Source organism: Hyperolius riggenbachi, chromosome 4 (assembly GCF_040937935.1).
Source record: "Hyperolius riggenbachi isolate aHypRig1 chromosome 4, aHypRig1.pri, whole genome shotgun sequence".
Lineage (NCBI taxonomy): Eukaryota > Metazoa > Chordata > Amphibia > Anura > Hyperoliidae > Hyperolius > Hyperolius riggenbachi.
The window spans coordinates 308157233-308177580 of record NC_090649.1 but is presented as its reverse complement, the minus strand read 5'-3'; the positions used below and the strand labels follow the sequence as shown (position 1 = coordinate 308177580).

General features: G+C 42.4%; 1 protein-coding gene across 8 annotated transcripts in view; it reads left to right on the top strand.

Moving 5' to 3' along the window:
* Positions 1 to 20348, top strand: part of MAP7 (microtubule associated protein 7) — a 215673-nt gene that overhangs the window by 155558 nt on the left and 39767 nt on the right. For 4 of the 8 annotated variants that reach the window (XM_068231650.1, XM_068231645.1, XM_068231646.1 and 1 more), the window contains exons 3-8: positions 1424 to 1501; positions 3062 to 3225; positions 6223 to 6303; positions 8773 to 8890; positions 11238 to 11318; positions 19031 to 19141. In XM_068231650.1, the coding sequence (XP_068087751.1) occupies positions 1424 to 1501; positions 3062 to 3225; positions 6223 to 6303; positions 8773 to 8890; positions 11238 to 11318; positions 19031 to 19141 (633 nt within the window). The remainder of the gene's footprint in view (positions 1 to 1423; positions 1502 to 3061; positions 3226 to 6222; positions 6304 to 8772; positions 8891 to 11237; positions 11319 to 19030; positions 19142 to 20348) is intronic. The other 4 variants (XM_068231651.1, XM_068231653.1, XM_068231647.1 and 1 more) reach the window with 3 other exon arrangements.

Sequence of the window (20348 nt, the reverse complement as noted above, 5' to 3'; positions counted from 1 at the left end):
TTTCTGCAAAAGGATTCCCGACCAAGTATTGAGTGCATAACTGAACATAATTATTTGAAGGTTGACTTTTTTAGTTTTAAAAACACTTTTCTTTTATTGGTCGGATAAAATATGCTAATTTTTTGAGATAGGAATTTTGGGTTTTCATGAGCTGTATGCCAAAATCATCAATATTAAAACAATAAAAGGCTTGAGCTTCTTCAGTTGTGTGTATTTGAATCTAAAATATATGAAAGTCTAATGTTTATCAGTACATTACAGAAAATAATGAACTTTATCACAGTATGCTAATTTTTTGAGAAGATCCTGTATTATGCATAACTGAAAAGGAGCTCTTTGTACTTCAAGCATACACACAGTTCAGAACGGATCACTAGAAGATTTTAATATGTAATATAAAGCAGCTTGAATAAGATGCAATGGCAGCTTTCAAAGAAGATAAACTGTACTTTAGGAACTTGTAATTTGCAAAAAGGTAATAATACTTAAGCACAAAACAAATATAACTGTATGGGTAATAAAAAGTAGGAAAACACATTTTTATTGAATGTTATGTCAGAGTTTCAGACCACTTTAAGTTGAATTACTGAAGCAAATTGACTTTTTGCATGATATTCTATTTTTTTGTTTCACCTGTGTGCACTGGCGTACCAATGGGGGATGCGACCCCTGCCGTTGCGGGGGGCCCGGGGCCCCCCCTAAGGCCCCGCTCAGTGACTTTTGGGGGCAGGAGGGGTCGCAGCATAAGAGGAGAGTTTGGCAGATCGGTGGGGAGGGGGGAAATTCCCCCCTCCCCTCACCTCGGGCTCTCCTCTCAGCGCTCCCCCTCCTGCAATCATTGGTGGCAACGGGCAGGCAGCAGCGGCGGTGGCGGCAGGATGATACATTACCTCCTTCTCGCTGGAGGGCTTCCGTACTCTAAGAGCAACTTCCTGTTTACACAGGAAGTTGCAAGAAGCTCTCTTAGAGAACGGAAGTCCTCCAGCGAGAAGGAGGTAATGTATCATCCTGCCGCCACCGCCGCTGCTGCTGCCTGCCCGCTGCCACCAATGTTTGCAGGAGGGGAGCGCTGAGAGGAGAGCCCGAGGTGAGGGAGGGGGGGAATTTCCCCCCTCCCCACCGATCTGCCACACTCTCCTCTTATGCTGCGACCCGTCCTGCCCCTGAATGGGGGGGGGCAATTTTTTTTTTTTTTTTTGCAGGGGGGCCCGGGGATTTCAAGGTTCTTGTTTAGTTTAGCTTCCTTGTGCTGGAGTAATATCAGGTATAAACTGTACTGTATATGCTAACATTTATTTTTCCAAGTGCACAAGTCATTAGCCAACATCACATTTGCAAGAGCTGCAGATCCTGTTCTATATTGCTTAATAAGACATACTGATTCTCTACTGTAGTTGAGACACTTCATTTTTATGTTTTTCAGAACCTCATCTCATCCTGAAGGTTGATGAAAGACAAAGACTTGCCCGAGAGCGCCGTGAAGAACATGAAAAACTCGTGGGTATGTTTCTCTTGCCTGTGGTGATTGCATCTCAATTGTTCTTTTGTAACATTCTAAAAAGCTGCATTTGTATCTCCCTCTGCTTAACCAATATTCTGATATGTTTCAAACAGATTTCTAAAAACTCAAAATTATTAAAAGTAATCCCTCTGGAAATTAACCTTTCAACTGGAAAAACCTTATTTGTGTATATGTGCTTCGTGCAGCTGTCCATAGAGGCGTAAAGAGAAACTCCGACCAAGAATTTAACTTTATCCCAATCAGTAGCGGATACCCCCTTTTACATGAGAATTCTATTCCTTTTCACAAACAGACCATCAGGGGGCTCTGTATGACTGGTATTGTGGTGAAACCCCTCCCACAAAGAAATTCTGAGTACGTACTCTTCGCAGTTTCCTGTCTGTGAACCTTGCATTGTGGGAAATGGCTGTTTACAGCTGTTTCCAACTGCCAAAAAAACATGCAGCAGCTACATCACCTGCCAACAGTAAAAATTTCACCATGTAATAAATATCAGACTGTAAATCATGGATTTAAAGGATTTTGCAATAGGCAAACACGGACTAAATCATTTATACATAATTATTGTAAAAATGAAGCACTTTTTTATGACATTATTTTCACTGGAGTTCCTCTTTAAGAGCTTTTTTTGGCCGTTGGAAACAGCTGTAAACAGCTGTTATTTCTCACAATGCAACAAGGCTCCCACAGTGTGATGTCAGAACCCTGGTCCTAGCATCACACTGTGGGAGGGGATTCACCACAATATCAGCCTTACAGAGCCCCCTGATGATCCGTTTGTGAAAAGGAATAGATTTCTCATGGGAAAGAGGGTATCAGCTACTGATTGGGATGAAATTCAATTCTTGGTTACCGCGTCTCTTTAACACACAGACAAAACAATACAAGGACGTACTGTCAGGGCTGGTTCTGTCTGAGGCAAACTTGTGGGAGGGGGGCACAACTATGTAACATACTAGGGTGGGGGGTTTGAGGGATGGAGAAACATCTAGCTAACATACGAGGGGGGATGGTGTTGAGGGAGGAGGGCACATCTAACTACCATACTGGGGTTGGGAGGGTTGTTGAGGAAGGAGGGCACATCTGATCTGGCTACCATACTGGGATGGTAGGGGGGCACATCTAGCTATCATACTGAGAGGGGGGGGGCGATCAGGTTACCATACTGGGGAGGGGGTGGAGCCTATCTGGCTACCATACTGGGGTGGAAGGTAAGGGGGAGCACATCTGGTTACCATACTCGCATCTGGCTACTATACTGGGGTGGGAGGGAGCACAATATTTAATGTGGGGGGCGGTCCAAACTCCACATCGGGGTCCCAATGTCTGTAGCCACGCCACTGGTCTGTGCTCCTATAAAGGCGCAGTTTGCCAGCTTTGAAATTGTAAATATAGAAGGAGGCACGGACTGCTAAACAATTATTTTGTCCATAATAGCCAACTATTTTATGCAAACCCATTTAGATTCTCATAAAATATGTGCTGTCTATTGGTCAGACCATCTTCTTCATGTGATTGTGTGTGCCCTTGCTTTGTTAGCTGCACGAGAGTCCCTCTGGTTAGAGAAAGAAACGAGAGCACGGCAGCACTATGAGAAGCATATGGAGGAACGCAAGAAGAGACTTGAAGAGCAGAGGCTGAAAGAGGAGCGGAGACGGGCTGCTGTGGATGAGAAGCGAAAGCAGAAAATGGAAGAGGAAAAAGTAGGTCACTTGGCTTGCCATAGAACGTTACTGAAATTGATAGTTTGTTATACAGCTGGGTCAGAATCCTTTAGAAACAAGTGCAGATCTATTGTTTTCACTGCCATTTCCTATACTTGACAGCTGTTGCTGTAAATGTTTACCTGTAAAAATAGCCAGTCTCCGAAAATAATACTGGTAAGAAGACCTAATCAGCCCTGGGAGGTGGGAGACCTGTTGTAGAAACACCCTCCCGCCATATATTTTTGTCTAAAAAGAAAGCGTAGGTTTATAAAAAAAAAAAAAAAAAAAATTTAAAAATACTGTATTGCATTTTAATAGGTAACTGCAAAAGTTTTGTAATGCAAGCTTTAGGGATATATATCTGAAATATGTGCCCAAAGAAGGAAACGGTTTCCTTCAAAGCTTTCCATTCTAAAACCATTTAAAGTAGGCATCAAGCCCACTGCAAAACACAATGTCTGACTGCATTTGTTTTTTTTTCACCATTCAGTTTCTATGGATTTTTGTTACATTTGTGTGCTTTTTTCTGTGTGCACCCATCTGCATTTTTATGCAGTTGCATTCTGTGTTTACAAGAAAACTTAAATGAAAAAAATGATCAGTTCACTGGCTATGGTAAAACGGGCTTCTACCCTCCTACTTACAGGAGAAACTCACAGCTAATCTATGTGGGTTTTTCTGGGAAAATTACATTAAAAAAATGCGGTTTGTGTACCTTTTTTTTTGTTTTGTTTTTTGTTCCCGCATTGACTTGGGATGGTATACAGTAAAACACTTCATATGGAGAATGTTCTTGAGCATCATAAAACTTGTGTCCCTGAAATCAATTTGGATCATGTACAATGGGAACAGGCCATTTACCATTATTCGTTGTATAAGATCGAATTTTGTCTTGGCAAATACAGAAGCCTTTTTCTCTTCTGTTCTAAGTGTAAAGAAAACTTAAAATGAGAAGAATATGGAAGCGGACATCTTCATAATGTCAGTTACCTAACTGGTATTCGGTATTCTTCACTTGATTTGAATTTTACCTGCAGCAAGTGTTCAGCACATGGAGTGAAAGTGGGACCAGAATGCCTGATCTGCACACTCCTAATGGGTCAATGGCAGATATTAGTAGCAAAGGATAGTACAGTTACCAGACATTTAACATATTTAAAGAGGAACTCCAGTGAAATTAATGTAATAAAAAGTGCTTAATTTTCACAATAATTATACATAAATGATTTAGTCACTGTTTGCTCATTGTAAAATCTTTCCTCTCCCTGATTTACATTCAGACATTTATCACATAGTGATATTTTTACTGCTGGCGGGTGATGTCACTGGAAGGAGATGCTGCTTGCTTTTTTGGCAGTTGGAAACAGCTGTTATTTCCCTCAATGCAACAAGGCTCCCACAGTGTGATGTCAGGACCTCAAAACTGTGAGGAGCTGACATCACACTGTGGGAGGGGTTTCACCTCCATATCAGGCATACAGAGCCCCCTGATGATCCGTTTGAGAAAAGGAATGGATTTCTCATGGGAAAGAGGGTATCAGCTACTGATTAGGATGAAGTTCAATTCTTGGTTACTGTTTCTCTTTAAAGCCCGCATTTTCCCTTTTGCCTTTTTCATTGTTGTTATATGGGGCACTATACCATAACTAGAGATGATCAGTAAGATGCTAGTTTTCTCAGTTTCTTTCAAGGTTATTGCTAATAAAATGCAGCATGAAACTTATCCAATGAAACTCAGTATATGCTGAGGCTGCAGCTCTGGTGCTTCGAGTCCGCCAGGAGAAAAGCGCAATATAAATGTTTCTCTCGTCTTGTCTTAAAGGGAATGTCCAAGCAAAATAAAAAAATGAGTTTCACTTACCTGGGGCTTCTACCAGCCCCATGCAGCCATCCTGTGCCCTCGTAGTCACTCACTGCTGTTCCAGTCCCCCGCTGGCAGCATGCCGACCTCGGAGGTCGGCGGGACGCATTGCGTACATTTTTACGCATTCCCGCTAGTGCAGGAACATTAACACATACATTTTTACGCATTACTGGTTCAATGCGTAAAAATGTACGCATTGAACCAGTAACGCGTAAAAATGTATGTGTTAATGTTCCTGCATTAGCGGGAATGCGTAAAAATGTACGCAATGCAGCCCCCGACCTCCGAGGTCGGCAAGCTGCCAGCGGGGGACTGGAGCAGCAGTGAGTGACTAGGAGGGCACAGGATGGCTGCATGGGGCTGGAAGAAGCCCCAGGTAAGTGAAACTCATTTTTTTATTTTGCTTGAACCTTCACTTTAACTACCTCATGTGGCTAAAGCTAGGAGGAGGAGTCTGGACAGCTTTCAGTCAAGACAAACTGTATTGTCTCAAAATAAAAAGGTACAGGAACCAGACTGACAGATCATTTTGATATATTGATGGTGGGGGTTGGCATGCGTCAATACATACTGAAAGTTACTAAAGAGTTCCTGTCACTTAATTTAAAGTTTTACTAGGCGTTAACTTTTTGCTTAGTTAATGTCAAAATCATTGGGCCTTAATCGGTTAACTTTTTTTCTGAGTTCTTTTACAGGATAGGTTTTCACACCTCACCAATAAAACACCTTTTAAGCCCCCAGCAAGCAAGAAAACACTTAAATAGGTTTGCTACTGCTTACCTTCATTTTACTACTTTTTCAATAGCTATGCTGAATTTTTTTTTGTAGATTTGAAAAATGATCTCTTGGGAGAACACGAAGGAGAAAAATTAATTCAATAGGCAATGAGTGCAACGAATTTGTGCACTTCAGTTGATGAATAAAAAAAATTAAGGGGGCCCGATAATCATTATGCACAAAGGCATCTTGATAGTGTCGGTCACTCCATAGCCAAACATGGCCTAAATTTTCACAGCAAGTACTACTTGCCCTATCGAAAACATCTTATCAAAAGCTACCTAAACTTCATGCATATAGTATCTGAAATACACGTAATATTCCTCTAAGAATTTCAAACACTTCATTCTCAGAAGAAATTCTCCAGAGCCTCAGCAACTGGCCCACCGGAATATTTGTCTTCACATGTTCTGGATGAATTCTCTGTGCATGCAGTAAGTATTCCCACCATTAGATTAAGAAACGTTAGAGATGCCAAGCCATTTCCCCTTTTTAAGTCAAGGAATAGGCTCTCCATTTTTTTATCAGCAGCGTATGTTAAGACCCGTACACACGCTACACAGTCTGGAACGACGGGTCCGTCAGACACTCCCGCTGGGCGGGCGTTCCAGCGACAATCCGGCGTGTGTACAGTCTGTCTGCAGACTGAGGCTGTTTCTGAACCTTCCGCCGGGCGGATCGCACAGAAACAGCCTTCGCAGTCTGCCTGACAGACTGTACACACGCCGGACTGTCGCTGGAATGCCCGCCCAGCGGGAGGGTCAGACGGACCCGTCGTCCCAGACTGTCTAGTGTGTGTACGGGCCTTTAAGCTCAAAGTCTGCCCATTCACATTTAATTTAATAGTGAATCTGCTCATTGACTCCCGGCCTTATCACCTTAACAGACAAGAAGGATGTGATCGAATGCATCTCATCCGCGGTAAGGCATGTGTGGCAAATAACCTTTGTCAGTGCATCTCCTGGTGTTCCCACTGACCCATGTGTGGACCCATATAGGTCAGTGCACACGCCGCCCCTTATGCTGGGAATACACTGATCGTTTCTGGCACTCGATTCTGCACCCGATTGTTTTGCCACTCGATTCACACTCTATTCTCTTCCACTCGTTTTTCTTATATTTTTTCAATTCACTTCAATGTCAAATCGAGCGGCAAAATGATCGAACGGTGATCGAACCTGTCGTAAATTATCTATCTAACCGTCTAATCGCTAAAAAATTAACTGTGTATTCACCAAAAAACCCAAAACCATTGTTTTTAAAGATGAACTTGTACTGCTCTGGGTGCCTTAGTTATGTCTTTTTCGGGATGAAATGCCATTGCTGCTATGCCCACCTCATAAGGGATGGAGATGGTGAGGGATTCCACACCTACCAATAAGTTCTGTTTTCCAACGCTAACTACTGGCAAGTAATCTTATCAATTCTTCTGCGTCTTTAACATAAGAAGGCCAGTCACCAGTTCTTTCAGAAACTCACAGAAACTTAACAATCCTTTCTAAAGGGCTTCCCAGTGCCGATTTATTATAGGATGCTCCCACAGCTTCAACCAATTTTTGAAATGAAGTAAAGAACTGGAATCCTGAAGTGTTCATATATGACCATTTACCTGCATCTTTTGTTTCTACGGTCAATCCCAATTCTTTATGCTTTTTGATGACATTTATAAATTGATTCTCTTGCAATCTAACATATACTGGTATGTCCTAATCATTCAGACGTCTCATGGACTCATGAACATAATCTTCTTCTTTCCACAAGGAATTAACTCTAATTTGCTTTTAATACTACTCCTTCCATTTGACGTAGATCCGTTAATGCTTATATTATATCTTTGGTGGGATTATCGCCTTATGAAAAAAAAACCTGATTGGTCACCTCATATTGTTTTCCTTGCCCCTCAAACATCTGGTGTTACACATACTTGCCTGGACTTTAGAGGAAAAAAGCAGCTTCAGCAACACATTCCTTGCCATGGGCTCATGTTTCGTTTCATAGTTTGCAAGAAAACCATTCATAAAATCAACACTTTATTATGAACATGACTTTTTTTTCATCCAGTATTTCAAACATTCATTTGCTTCAAATTCATACCTTCATCATTCTCACCGTATGAGCAACCCATCCTCCTTCCTCCCAACATAACACTCTTCTCTCTACATCTCTCCTCTTATCTATCACATGTGAGGGTGTCTATCCTCAACCTTCTGTATAATAGTGCTGGACAGCCGTATCCTAATTGTTTTTGTTGGCTTACTGTTCCCTGCAGGCCCTCACTCAAAATCTTTAACGTTTTTTTCCCCCCATATCTATGTTTCCATGTTAGACACATCATTCATTCATTCATTCATTCATTCATTCATTCATTCATTCATTCTGTTGATGCTGATTTACATGCATTTTTATGAATGCATGTTTTTTTCTTAGTATTTTGTTTTCAGTTTTGATCAATTATTTTCTAGCTCTGATGTTGTAATATAAAATATCTATTTTTTTTTTTATTTATTTATTTTTTTTACATCCCTCCTCCAGTTTCTAGCCTAGTAGTGCCAATTCCACATCAATCTTACCTGTCTATTCAGTAAATTTCCTCATGAATCTTTCTAGGTTTACCCATAAATCTCTAAAGTACTAACACAGCCTCCAGAGTAAATGTATACCATCAAATTTTAACGCCACATGAATTTGTTATTGTATTATCCTGCGAATACCATGATTTCACACAGCTTTTTCTACTAGGTAGAGATTTTTATACTGTGGTTTTTACATCAAGCTCTATTGTATATAATAACTTTGTGAAGATGTGCATGAGTGTAAAAGAACTATACGTTTTGACATTTTTACTACCAAGTCTGTTTTTCTCTTAATTTCTTTTGACGTGCTTTTTTTGTTTTGTTTTGAAGGAACGCAATGAAGCAGTAGTGAAGCGTACACTGGCAAGGAGTCAAAAACCAAAGCAGAAGAATAATAGATGGTCTTGGGGAGGCACCTTGCACAGCAACACAAGTATAAGCAGCTCAGGTAAAACTGAATGTAGTCAAACCACAGTAGTCGAGCACACATTTGAGTGTGTATAATAAAGTATTGCAAACAGGTTTTCTCTGTAATGGCTCAGAACCCTTTCATCACGTTAACCATTTAAGGACGACGCTAGTTTAAATCTACACCCTGTTTTGATGCTGTTGTGGCTTCCAGGGAGTAAATTTCAACTCTCCATCGCGCATACCCGTCGCTCTTGCCGATCGCGTTGCTATCTCCCCTCCGCAACTCACTTACCCTGCCGACAAGAGCCCTGTGAGCGGGTCAGGAGCCGATTTCATCAATGTAAGCAACTCCCGTTGGCTTACATTGATAGACATGGTCAGGAGCTAATGAAAGCGGCTCCTAACCGGCTCACAGGACTCTGCCATCAGAAACTGCAGAGTGGGTGGCCTGTGGTTCCCGGCGTGGATGGCAGTTGTGGTGGGTATGTATGGCGATTTGTCGGTATTCTGGTGTTTCTCACACCAGCGGTCTCTGGTCCTTAAAGAAAACCTGCACTGAAAATTAAAAGTCAGAATAAACATACACACATCGTTCTTACCTCCCATGTAGTCTACTCCTCAGTCTCTTTCTCATCTCCTGCGTTCTGTTTGTCCCTGTGACTAAGGGAATTCTACATCCTCCATGTTGAAAATAACCATTACCACATAGCAGCTTTCTGGTTAGCACACTGTTAAACTGTAACATCGCCCACTTGAGCCATAGGGAAACATGGACATTACCTGGCACATCAGTTGTCCTCTCAGCTATAACTGACAGCAACTGATATACTTCATTTCTGACAAAATGTTCTCAGAACTGAAAGGGATCTTTGTCAGAAGAAAATGGTGAGCTTCTGAGAGGAATTGATGGCAAGGTAACTATGTAATGTTCATTTGAAGTTACTTTGTGTTTATTTTAAATAATTTTTCTCAGTTCAGATTCCCTTTAGGGGGGCAGAGACTGCTGGTATTTAAGCGGTTAAAGCTGAACTCATGGTGATTATTTTCCGACATCATCCTAGTGCTCATCTTTAATGCATTTGAAGCTTTTGAAGATGGTTGCTGCTTGGCCACTATGGGTCCATGATGCATTGCTCACTGTTCTATGGCCTTTAAAACAGGACTGTTATTCAACTGACACAAATAAGCTGGTATGATTAACGCCTTTACTTTGCACAAGTTTTATATAAGCTGGCCATAAACCTTGGCTGATTGTGCAGGTGCATTCTGATGGAGAAAAAAAAAGAAAACTAAACAGTGTTAGTGAACTCATAGTCCTTACAGTCAAATGCATCATCACAAAATCTAATATCATATTGACTGCAAACCTGTACTTGGCAAAGGCTGCGCCTTTACTATGTCTTGCCCTATTGTGAGCTACTTTTAATTACAACTGATTGGTGTTGGGGCCTTGTCAGCTGCCACATGAACATGGTCAGTACCAAGAATTTCTGTTTATGAAATGGCAAAGGAAATCTTAGTACCAGACATTTGGATTTAGCTTATTGGCAATGAAAAAATCTGACCGGGCAAGGCTGTCCACCTGGGCTAATAGGTCATTTCCTTATTGTCACTTTGGCTACATTCATGTTGGTGCATTGCAGTGCGGCATAATAGTCCCTTTGTAATGTGGCTTACTGCTCTGCAGTGCACCACCTATGCATGGTTCACAATGCAGCTGGTTCATTGCAGTATAATAGGGTGCAGCATTGTAATGCACTGCATACCACAAAATGCACGTGCTAACAGTTACAGTGAAGCATATTTTCATTGACTGTATACTTCACTGTATATGACATGCAATGTGTTGATAACCTGTGGAAATGATTTCCCGATCTGTTGCATTCCTGCCTACTGTAGCAGGGAATGCAACGCAATGGCGACTGTGAACCTAGCCTTTCTGTTAGTAGTTAGCCAGCATTGTCTAATCCATGAGACCATTGCCCAGTCTGGCCAGCTGTCATCCCATGTATAGTAGGGTATGAGTGTGATTTTTTTTTTTTTTTTTTTGGTTATGTTTGCAGTGATTTATCTATGTAAAATTTCAGCTCAACCTGGGTAAAATATTTAATGTACTTCTAAATATAGAAGTACTACTAAAGCAAATATTGTTAAGATTTACAATCGTCTTGAGGTAAATCAAACTACTTAATGTATGTTCTTTTAGTGTGTATGTCAACTTTACTGGTTAAAACGCCTAGTATTTTGGGTTGAGTCTGTAAATGACTGATGCAAATGTGGGCTAGTGATTAATTGTTCTTTCAGACCCATCTTTTATGCATCCCTTTCCTTTTACTTCTTAAGTTCTTGGAGTTTTTACATTACCTTTGCATGTTCTGTTCTAGGTTACTTTGACTCCTCTTTCACCAGTGTCGATTTATCTGAGCTAGCTTTCCATTTCCAAGCCAAGGGTCGTTATAAAAGAGGTGGTACTTTAACCACTGTGTTTTGTGACCCCCTCCCTTGAACCTCTCTGCTTTTGTGATATCACACCTGTAGAACATTACAATTTTCATTGCCAATAGTTTGTAAAGTTAAAACTACAAGAATTAGCCCAGGCTGGGCCAATTCGCTGCTAACCAAGTACTAGGTGTATCATCTAGTCCAGTGTTTCTCAACATTTTATTGGTATGCACCCCTTTTAAAACCCTGTACTCACCAAGTACCCCCTAGCATAGTAAACATTATCACAAGTACCCCTTGACAAATATATATTTAATCGTAGTACATGATAATTGGTTCTAAACAATGTCCAAGCATTTACTATTGCTTTTAACTAGCTAAAATACTAATTTGGTGTTGTTTAAATAAGATCTATAATTCTCTAAAACTCTAAATCTGTTATTCTTGGTTAAGTATATCAAGCCTGAGTACCCCCTGGACCCATCAGAAGTACCCCCTGGGGTACGCGTACCGCATGTTTCTAGTCCACCAAATTGAATCACCATTTGTTTGTTTTTTAAATACAGTATACAGTAATTCATTCTAAGAAAACCAGCCCAGCACATCCAGCCATCTACAATACAGAGTTCTGTGCAAAAGAGGGATTATCTTTAAAAAAAAAAAAAAAAACAATCGGACCTAGAAATTTTTGGCAGTTAAAAATTACTGGTGATTGGAACAAAGCTTTTCTACACATATCTTGCCCATATGGCCGGTTCATTATGCAAGTCCTATGCTTCTTTTCAGCCATGATTTCTCCTCCAAAGTTGCAGAGCTTCCTGACCTGTTTAGGCAATCCCCCATGCGGGAATTTAGGAGTTGCTGGAATGTCACTAGGCAAACATTCTAGAGGCAGAACATTAAGGCCCCTTGCACACTATCGCATCATGTCGCAGTATTCACCCCCGCCATTTCCATGTCGCAGTGGCCATTAGTCTCTTAGAGACTGGCCACAGTACACGCAGTGTGACACAATGCGACGGAAGTGCTTCTGATGACATTGAGGTGACACAGACTGCACCATATGTGCATCTAGCATAAAAAGTGTTGATTTCATTGTTGGATCAACTTATTTGAGCTTACAGATCTCAACAGACATTAATAGCTGGCTGCAATTTTTTGTGAAAAGATAGTTTTGGAGGTTACCAAAAATTGTGTAGTACGAATATAAGGCATAGTCTTATATTTCTTAAGGTGAGATATCATCTGAGTTGCTTTAGTAGCATTAACCTAGTTTCTCAAACTATATCACAGTTCAGTTACCCAAATGTTAGGCATTAAAGGAAAGTTGTCGATGAGTTTTAATAGCTTCCTGCTCCCCTCCAACCACTTCTTCAACAGAAATTAAGAAATCGCAGTCTGAGTTCACTTTTTCTCGAAATGGAAATAATGATTTTGGTATAATGTTGCTATAAATATTTTTCAGTCCTTTCCAGGATAGTTTAATCTAGATAAAAATTATCTTTAAACTTTAATTTGCAGCCAGCAAAGAATTCTGAAAACAAACTGTAAACTCAGATTAAATGTCTTGATGTCCATACTCTGGGGTAGCATTGCGATGAGACTTTGCAGGAACCTCGACCTTGCTGCATGCATGAAACTTAATAAGCAATTGGTTTTTTAACTCCTTTTTTTTGTTATGTTTGCAGTGATTTATCTATGTAAAGTTTCAGCTCAACCTGAGTAAAATATTTAATGTACTTCTAAATATAGAAGTACTACTAAAGCAAATATTGTTAAGATTTACAATAGTCTTCAGGTAAATCAAACTACTTAAAGAGACACGGAAGCGAAAAAAAATATATGATATAGTCAATTGGTTGTGTACTATGAATAATTACTAGAAGATTAGCAGCAAAGAAAATATTCTCATATTTTTATCTTCAGGTATATAGTGTTTTTTCTAACATTGCATCATTCTATAATATGTGCAGATTACACAACACTCAGCATTCAAAATGATTATTTCAGAGCAGTCTGTGAAGTAATGACCTCTCCTCTGGCAGAGAAAAAGTAATTAGTTCACTTACAGTTGAGATAATAAAAGTCAGATAACAGCCCTCTCCACGTCTTTGAAAGTCGGAGAGCTTAATGGCTTGTTTGCATAGAGATAACAACTGGAGTTTCTTAACTCTTCCTGTACTGGAAACAATTAGACTGATGTATCTGATCTTAATGTTTTATTTCTTAGCTGTACTACACATACAAATCATAATATCATCATTTTTTTTTCGCTTCAGTGTCTCTTTAATGTATGTTCTTTTAGTGTGTATGTCAACTTTACAGCAAAGAATTCTGTTTTCAGAATTCTTTGCTGGCTGCAAATTAAAGTTTAAAGATAATTTTTATCTAGATTAAACTATCCTGGAAAGGACTGAAAAAAATATTTATAGCAACGTTTTACCAAAATCATTTTCCATTTTGAGAATAACTGAACTCAGACTGCGATTTCTTAATTTCTGTTGAAGAAGTGGTTGGAGGGGAGCAGGAAGCTATTAAAACTTAATGAGCAATTTGTTTTTTAACTCCTTTTTATCACTTCCACTGACTATCAGAGACTGGTGACTAGTCAAACATAGTGGAATGACTGTGTCAGGCACGTGCACAGGGGGGTGCTCTGGGTGCCCAGACACCCCCCTTTTTAAAATCTTCAAAAAAAGGCCCCTCTCGCGTGCAAAATAAGCCCCGCCCCCGATCGCGATAGGCCCCGCCCACCCGCGGGAAGCCCCGCCAGGGACACTTCCAAGTGAAGAAGCCCCGACAGGAATCCTAGTGTGGCATACTGACCTCTACCTCCCCCACCACCCATAGTGACCTCTCCCCCCACCTAGTACCCAGTGACCACTCCCTCCCCTAGCACTCACAGTGACCTCTTCCTCCACCTAGGACCCATACTGACCTCTCCCTACCCAGTACCCACAGGGACCTCTCCCTCCCCCAGCACCCACAGTGACCTCTCCCTCCACCTAGCACCCACAGAGACCTCTCCCTCCACCTAGCTCCCACAGTGACCGCTCTCTTACCCAGCACCCACAGTGACCTCTCCCTCCATCTAGCACCCACAGTGATCTCTCCCTCCACCTAGGACCCAAAGTGACCTCTCCCTCCCCCAGCACCCACAGTGACCTCTCCCTCTACCTAGCAAACACTGTGACCTCTCCCTCCCCTGCACTAGCGGAGATCCTGTCTCCCCCAGCACCCACACTGACCTCTCCCTCCCCCAGCACCCCCAGTGATTTTTCCCTCCCCCAGTGGCTACCCTCCTGTCCCCTGAAGCACCCACAGGGACCTCCCATCCCAAAAGCACCACCTACAGTGACCTCTCCCATTGCCAGCGCCCACAGTTGCTTCTCCCAACACCCAGCATCCACTTCCTCCTCCAGTAACCACACTGACTTCTTCCAGCACCCACAGTGGCCTACCCTTCCCCCAGCACCCACACTGACCTCTACCTCCCTTAGCAGCAATTATGCCATTCATAGCAGCACCCACAATGACCTCTACCTCCTGAGACCCACAGTGATCTCCCCCAAAGGACCCACAGTGACCTCACTTTCCTCCAGCACCCATACTGACCTATACTTTCCACAGCAACCACAGTTACTTCTCCCCCCAGCTCCCACAGTGACCTACCCTTCCCCCATCAACCACACTGACCTCGACCTCCCCTAGCAGCAACTATGCCATTCATAGCAGTACCCACAGTGACCTCCCACCCCCTGGACCCACAGCAATCCCACCGATATTCAGCATCCACATTACACTTAACCAGTAACCCCCACTATAGCAAGCACCCAGTACTTGCACCAAGCACCCTGCACCCAATACTCACATCTGGCCTCAATATGGCACTTAGTACTTGCATCAAACAACCACATGACACCCAATACCTGCACCCCTTCACCCTATAGCTGGCGCCCAGTACTCACACCTAAATGGCACAGTACTTGCACCCAGCTCTAAAATATCACTCACTACTCACACCTGCACACAGCCTCCACATGGCACCTACTCACATAACCAGTACTAGCACCCGATGTACCTGCACTCCGAACCCACGTGACACACAACACCCACCCAGAGCTAGCACCCAGTGCCGGCATGGCACCAAGTATTTGCACCTATGTGATACCCACTACCTGCACCCAACACCCACATGTTTCATCTGCAGTAGTTCCAGTTGCACTAAGCCTCCACTTGGTGCCCAGCACCCACACCAAGCACTCACATATGACATCCAGTACTTGCACCCAGAACTCAAAAGGGACTGAGTATCTGCAATCAACACGTACATGATGGTTGATACACACCCATACAGCCAGAATCCACATGACACCCTGTGCCAGCACCCAGAACCCACATGGCACCCAGCATCTGCCTTTAGCACCCACATGACAACAAATATCCCACTAGCCAGCACCCATATGTCACCATGTACTCACTCCCAGTACCCACTTGGCACTCAGTATTTGCACCAAAGACCCACATACCCCCATAATCAACACCCACATGGCACAGTACTCACGCATCACCAAGTTCCAAAGTCATTATATGCACCTAGTACCCGTCTATGGCCAGCACCCAAATAGCACCCAGTACCCATCCTTGGTCCGAACCCATATGAGACACAGTACTCTCCCATGGCACACATCCAGACCACGCATGGCACTCCCTACTCACTCATGTCCAACACTAACAAGGCTCCCTGTACCAATTAGCACTCACATGGCACCCACTATTGTTTATCACCATCTGCTATTAATTCAGCACCCAATAATGCATAGCACCCACTGCAAATAAACACCCAATACAAACTGGACCTTGGTACCCAAAGCAGCTTGACACAGACTTTACGTTGGCATCTCGGCACCCACTGCAACTTAGCACAAAGTGAACCTTTGCATCTTACTACCCACTGCATCTGGGCACCCACTGCACCTTGGCACTTACTGCAGTTTTGCATCTACTAATGCTTAGCAATCACTGCATATTGGTAACCACTTCTTTGCCTAAAAAGAGGCTTGGGTGCTGATCAAGAGGGACAGAGGTCCCAGTAATGAAAGGTGAGTCTGTGCCTGGAGTCTGTGCCTACAGTAGGCTCCACTGTGCCAAAAGAGTTGGAAGGAGACACCCAGTCTGCCTGATACTGCTATAAAGGTGTTTGTGTGTGTGTGTGTGTGGGGGGGGGGGGGGGGGATAAGACTGCCTTATGCTTTATGGAGAGGGGGTATTACATACACTATTTAGCACGATTTATCGATTTCAAATTTGAGCACCACACCCTTGAGGATTCTCTACATGACCCTGCCCCTTCCTGCAGCACCCACACTGACCTCTACTTTTCCCATCAGCCACCAATTTCTCTCATTGCTGGCACCCATTACTCACACTCACATGACACCAAGTATCTGCACCCAGGCCTAAAATTGCACCCAGTACTCACACCTGCACACAGCTTCCACATGGCACCCACTATCTGCACCAAGTATCCACTTAACCCGTAACCGCACCCAAAGTACCTGCATTCAAAACCCATGTGATGCCCAAAGCCCACCCATAGCCAGTACAGGCATGGCATCAAGTATTCGCACCCATGTCACACCCGGTACCTGCACCCAGCACCCACATGACATCCAGTACATGCACCCAGATCTTACATGGCACTAAGTTCTTGCAATCAACACCCGCATGACACTCGATACCCAACCATAGCCAGAACCCACATGACACTCAGTACTTACACCCAGAACCCACATAGCACCCATCATCTGCATTCAGCAGCATGACAATCAATACCCCCCTAGCCAGAAACGAGGAGGGGGGGGGGGGCATGCGGGAGAAGGCATTGCCAGGCCCTTTTTTTTAAATTTGAGCACCCCCCACTTAAGGACCCTCTGCACGACCCTGGACTGTGTTATATGCACATAAAGCCAAGTTAGGACGCTTACATAAGATTAGCCATTATCACAATTTATAGCAGCTGAAGCTAAGCTGAACGCATTTAGTTCTCCTTAACCTCTTCCAAGCTGCAATGTTTTGGTTCCTTAAGGACCAGAGCTTCCCCCATACCCCACCCCCTGTGAACATTGTGATTGGCTCGGAGTGATTACAGGGTCAAGAGTCAATGAAATTTGCTCCTGTATGGTGCATGGAACTTGAGCAGCAGCGGGTTCGTGTGATCACATTGAAAGTGTAGTAGTCGGTGTAGTAAAATCTATGCTGCGTCAGGCTTAATCAGCCACAAGTGGCATACATTTTTACTATGCACCGTCCCCAAAGAGCTTATCAAAAGTGGAATTTGTATGCATCCAAATGCTATTGGACTCTCAATGCTGCAGCTCCTTGTTGCAGTTGCAAGGCCTGCTATGGCTATAATTGTGCTCCTATGTTCTTTTTACACATTTTCTTTTTTCCCTTTCAATTTATTTATAGATCGTTATGTGCTGTTCTGAACTAGCAAGTAGTTTGTGACCATTTACCAGTTCAGTAGGAGTGTTGTGCTTGGCTGGCATTGATGGAGGAATGGTTACACTTTTTTTTTTTTTCGTTAGCTGAAAATTAAAATACAAATCATGCAGAGAATTGCAGAACAGCAAAATGGTGGCATGGCAGTATACTTACACAGCCTTGCCAGTGTAGCAATACTGGTTGCTTTACTGAGCCACATTGAATCCACATGTTTGGGTTTACTGGTTTGTAAGGTCAGTCACACTTCCCTCAGACCCTGCCACTCCCCTGCTATGCTCCTTCCCTGTTCACCTTCTTGGTGATGCCATTGTCTGGTCTCTGCACAATACTGATGTCAAGCAGCTGTCAGGAACAAGTGTCTGTAGTATTGTCCATAGTTACATTCTCATCAGACTTTGGGAATCATGGGGGGCCAGAAGTGTAAAGTTTGACAGCACCCAGTTAGAAGTTAGAAGTGCTGGGCACTGTGCAGCCTTACTTGCCAGGTAGAAACACTGTGATCCATTATGTGGTCACTTTAAGTAAAATTGGTGGTTTTCATTACAAAAAGATCAGTGGTCAAAGGGTCAGATTTTCCATCATTGGCTCATATCTAAAAACTACTGTATACAAACAATGTCCAAACCACAATATCTTCAGTTAGTCCTAGGCTCTGCGCTCTAATAAACACTCACCTTATGCACCTTTCTGGGGTATATTCCAGGACTACCTTCAGCCTTCTTAGTAGGTGTCTTACACAAAAGCTGAAACAGTGCTAGTTTGTTGTTGTAAGACTTTGTATTTAGTGTGATCAAATGTATTTTAACCTCCTTTTTGTTTTGTGTATCATTTTCTGTGTATTGTGTTGTCATCGTGGCTGTGTTAGGCATTCCAGATGGGTGCAGTAGTATGAAAATGTTTGTTCTATATCTGTATATTCTTCACTACATTGATGGGAGACTTACGTGCACAGAATAGGATAATACAGCCTCTCCCAATGTGATGTAGTGCATCTCTTACACTTTTGTAAGTTATTGTGCTTCTCTTTGTACTAATAGTAAATCATCAAACATTTTCTTCTATTTGTTTTAATAAAATGCCTAGTCTGGCTGGAGAGCAGTATTACAGGTCTTCTACAGAAGAAGGCTTTGAGACAAATCACATGCCCCATACCTCATTGTGTGCTACCCTATCTAGGATTACCTTATATTGCAGTGCTGCCAATTAGCAATATTTCCATTTGTTTTAGATCCAGATCGAAGGTCAATTTCAACAATGAACCTTTCGAAACATGCTGATCCAGTTATTAACAAGAGGCTCTCCACCTCATCTGCAACATTACTTAATACTCCAGACAGAGGTACAGTGTCATGAGCAATGTAACCAGATTGGTATAATGGTGATGTTGAAGGTTTCCTCTGTAATTGAGGACTCATGTTTTTGGTAATCCAGAACAAATTTCATGTTTGTATTGCAACATAACTTGTCACCGAACAGTCCAACTAATTCAACACATAAAGTGTACACAAGAGTTTGGCTCAAACTTGGCATGTTACATTAAGCTACATTATATCAAAAGGATCTTAAGTGTGTGTGTGTGTGTGTGTGTGTGTGCGTGCGTGCGTGCGTGCGTGCGTGCGTGCGTGCGTGCGTGCGTGCGTGTGCAATGGTGTCAATATTCACTCATGAATAGAATTTGGTCTTTGGTAACTTGTATTGCTAAGTTGCCTATTGCTGGCTGCCGTTATATTATGATAAACATTATAGACTAAAATATGGCCTGTTGGATTACCAAAATCAACCTAAACCACGTTTTTCAATTTGATCTTGTCTACTCTACTCTACTTTCTAAAGCAGCTGATTCTTAGCGACTCAGTTGTTGCATAATTGCCCCCCCCCCCCCCAATAACTGATACCTTTGCCTAACTTAAGAGTAAAGAACATATGTTTTGTCAATATGACATGTCTCATGCACATTAGTCAGAGTTTCTAATTTACGTTCGTGCATTTCTTGTTGTGTTTTTGTATGTGACCATCGCCATTAAAATTACCATTACCATCCCTTTGTTTCTTATTAAAGTGTGATAAATCTATGTTGGACATGCTTCATTGTAAAATGTGTTGTGTTGTGGATAAGTCTACCTTTCAGATACATTTGAACTAGCCATCTGTACATAATATTTTACCTGTCATGTCAAAACCTATCTTTTAGATTCCTGTCTTAATAAAGTAGCTGATCCAGAAGTCTGGTCGAACAATACTGCCAAAATACTTAAGAACACACTCTGATGGCATTAATATTGTTATTGTGACTGGCATGAGACTGGTACCATCTCCTCTGCTACATTTCAGCACGTTTCAGCTTCTTCATTAGTGTAGAGTAGGCTTTCTCAATCAGGGTTCCCTGAACCTCCGGGAATCCTTGAGGTCCTTGCTGGGGTTCCCTGGCATTTCTTCCTCCTGTGACAGTGGTGGACTGAGAAAGTTTCAAAAGCACATCTTTGGCTCCTCTGTCTCTTTGAATGCTTGCCCCAAATGTGATGGGTGTGGAGGATAATAGAGCCCAC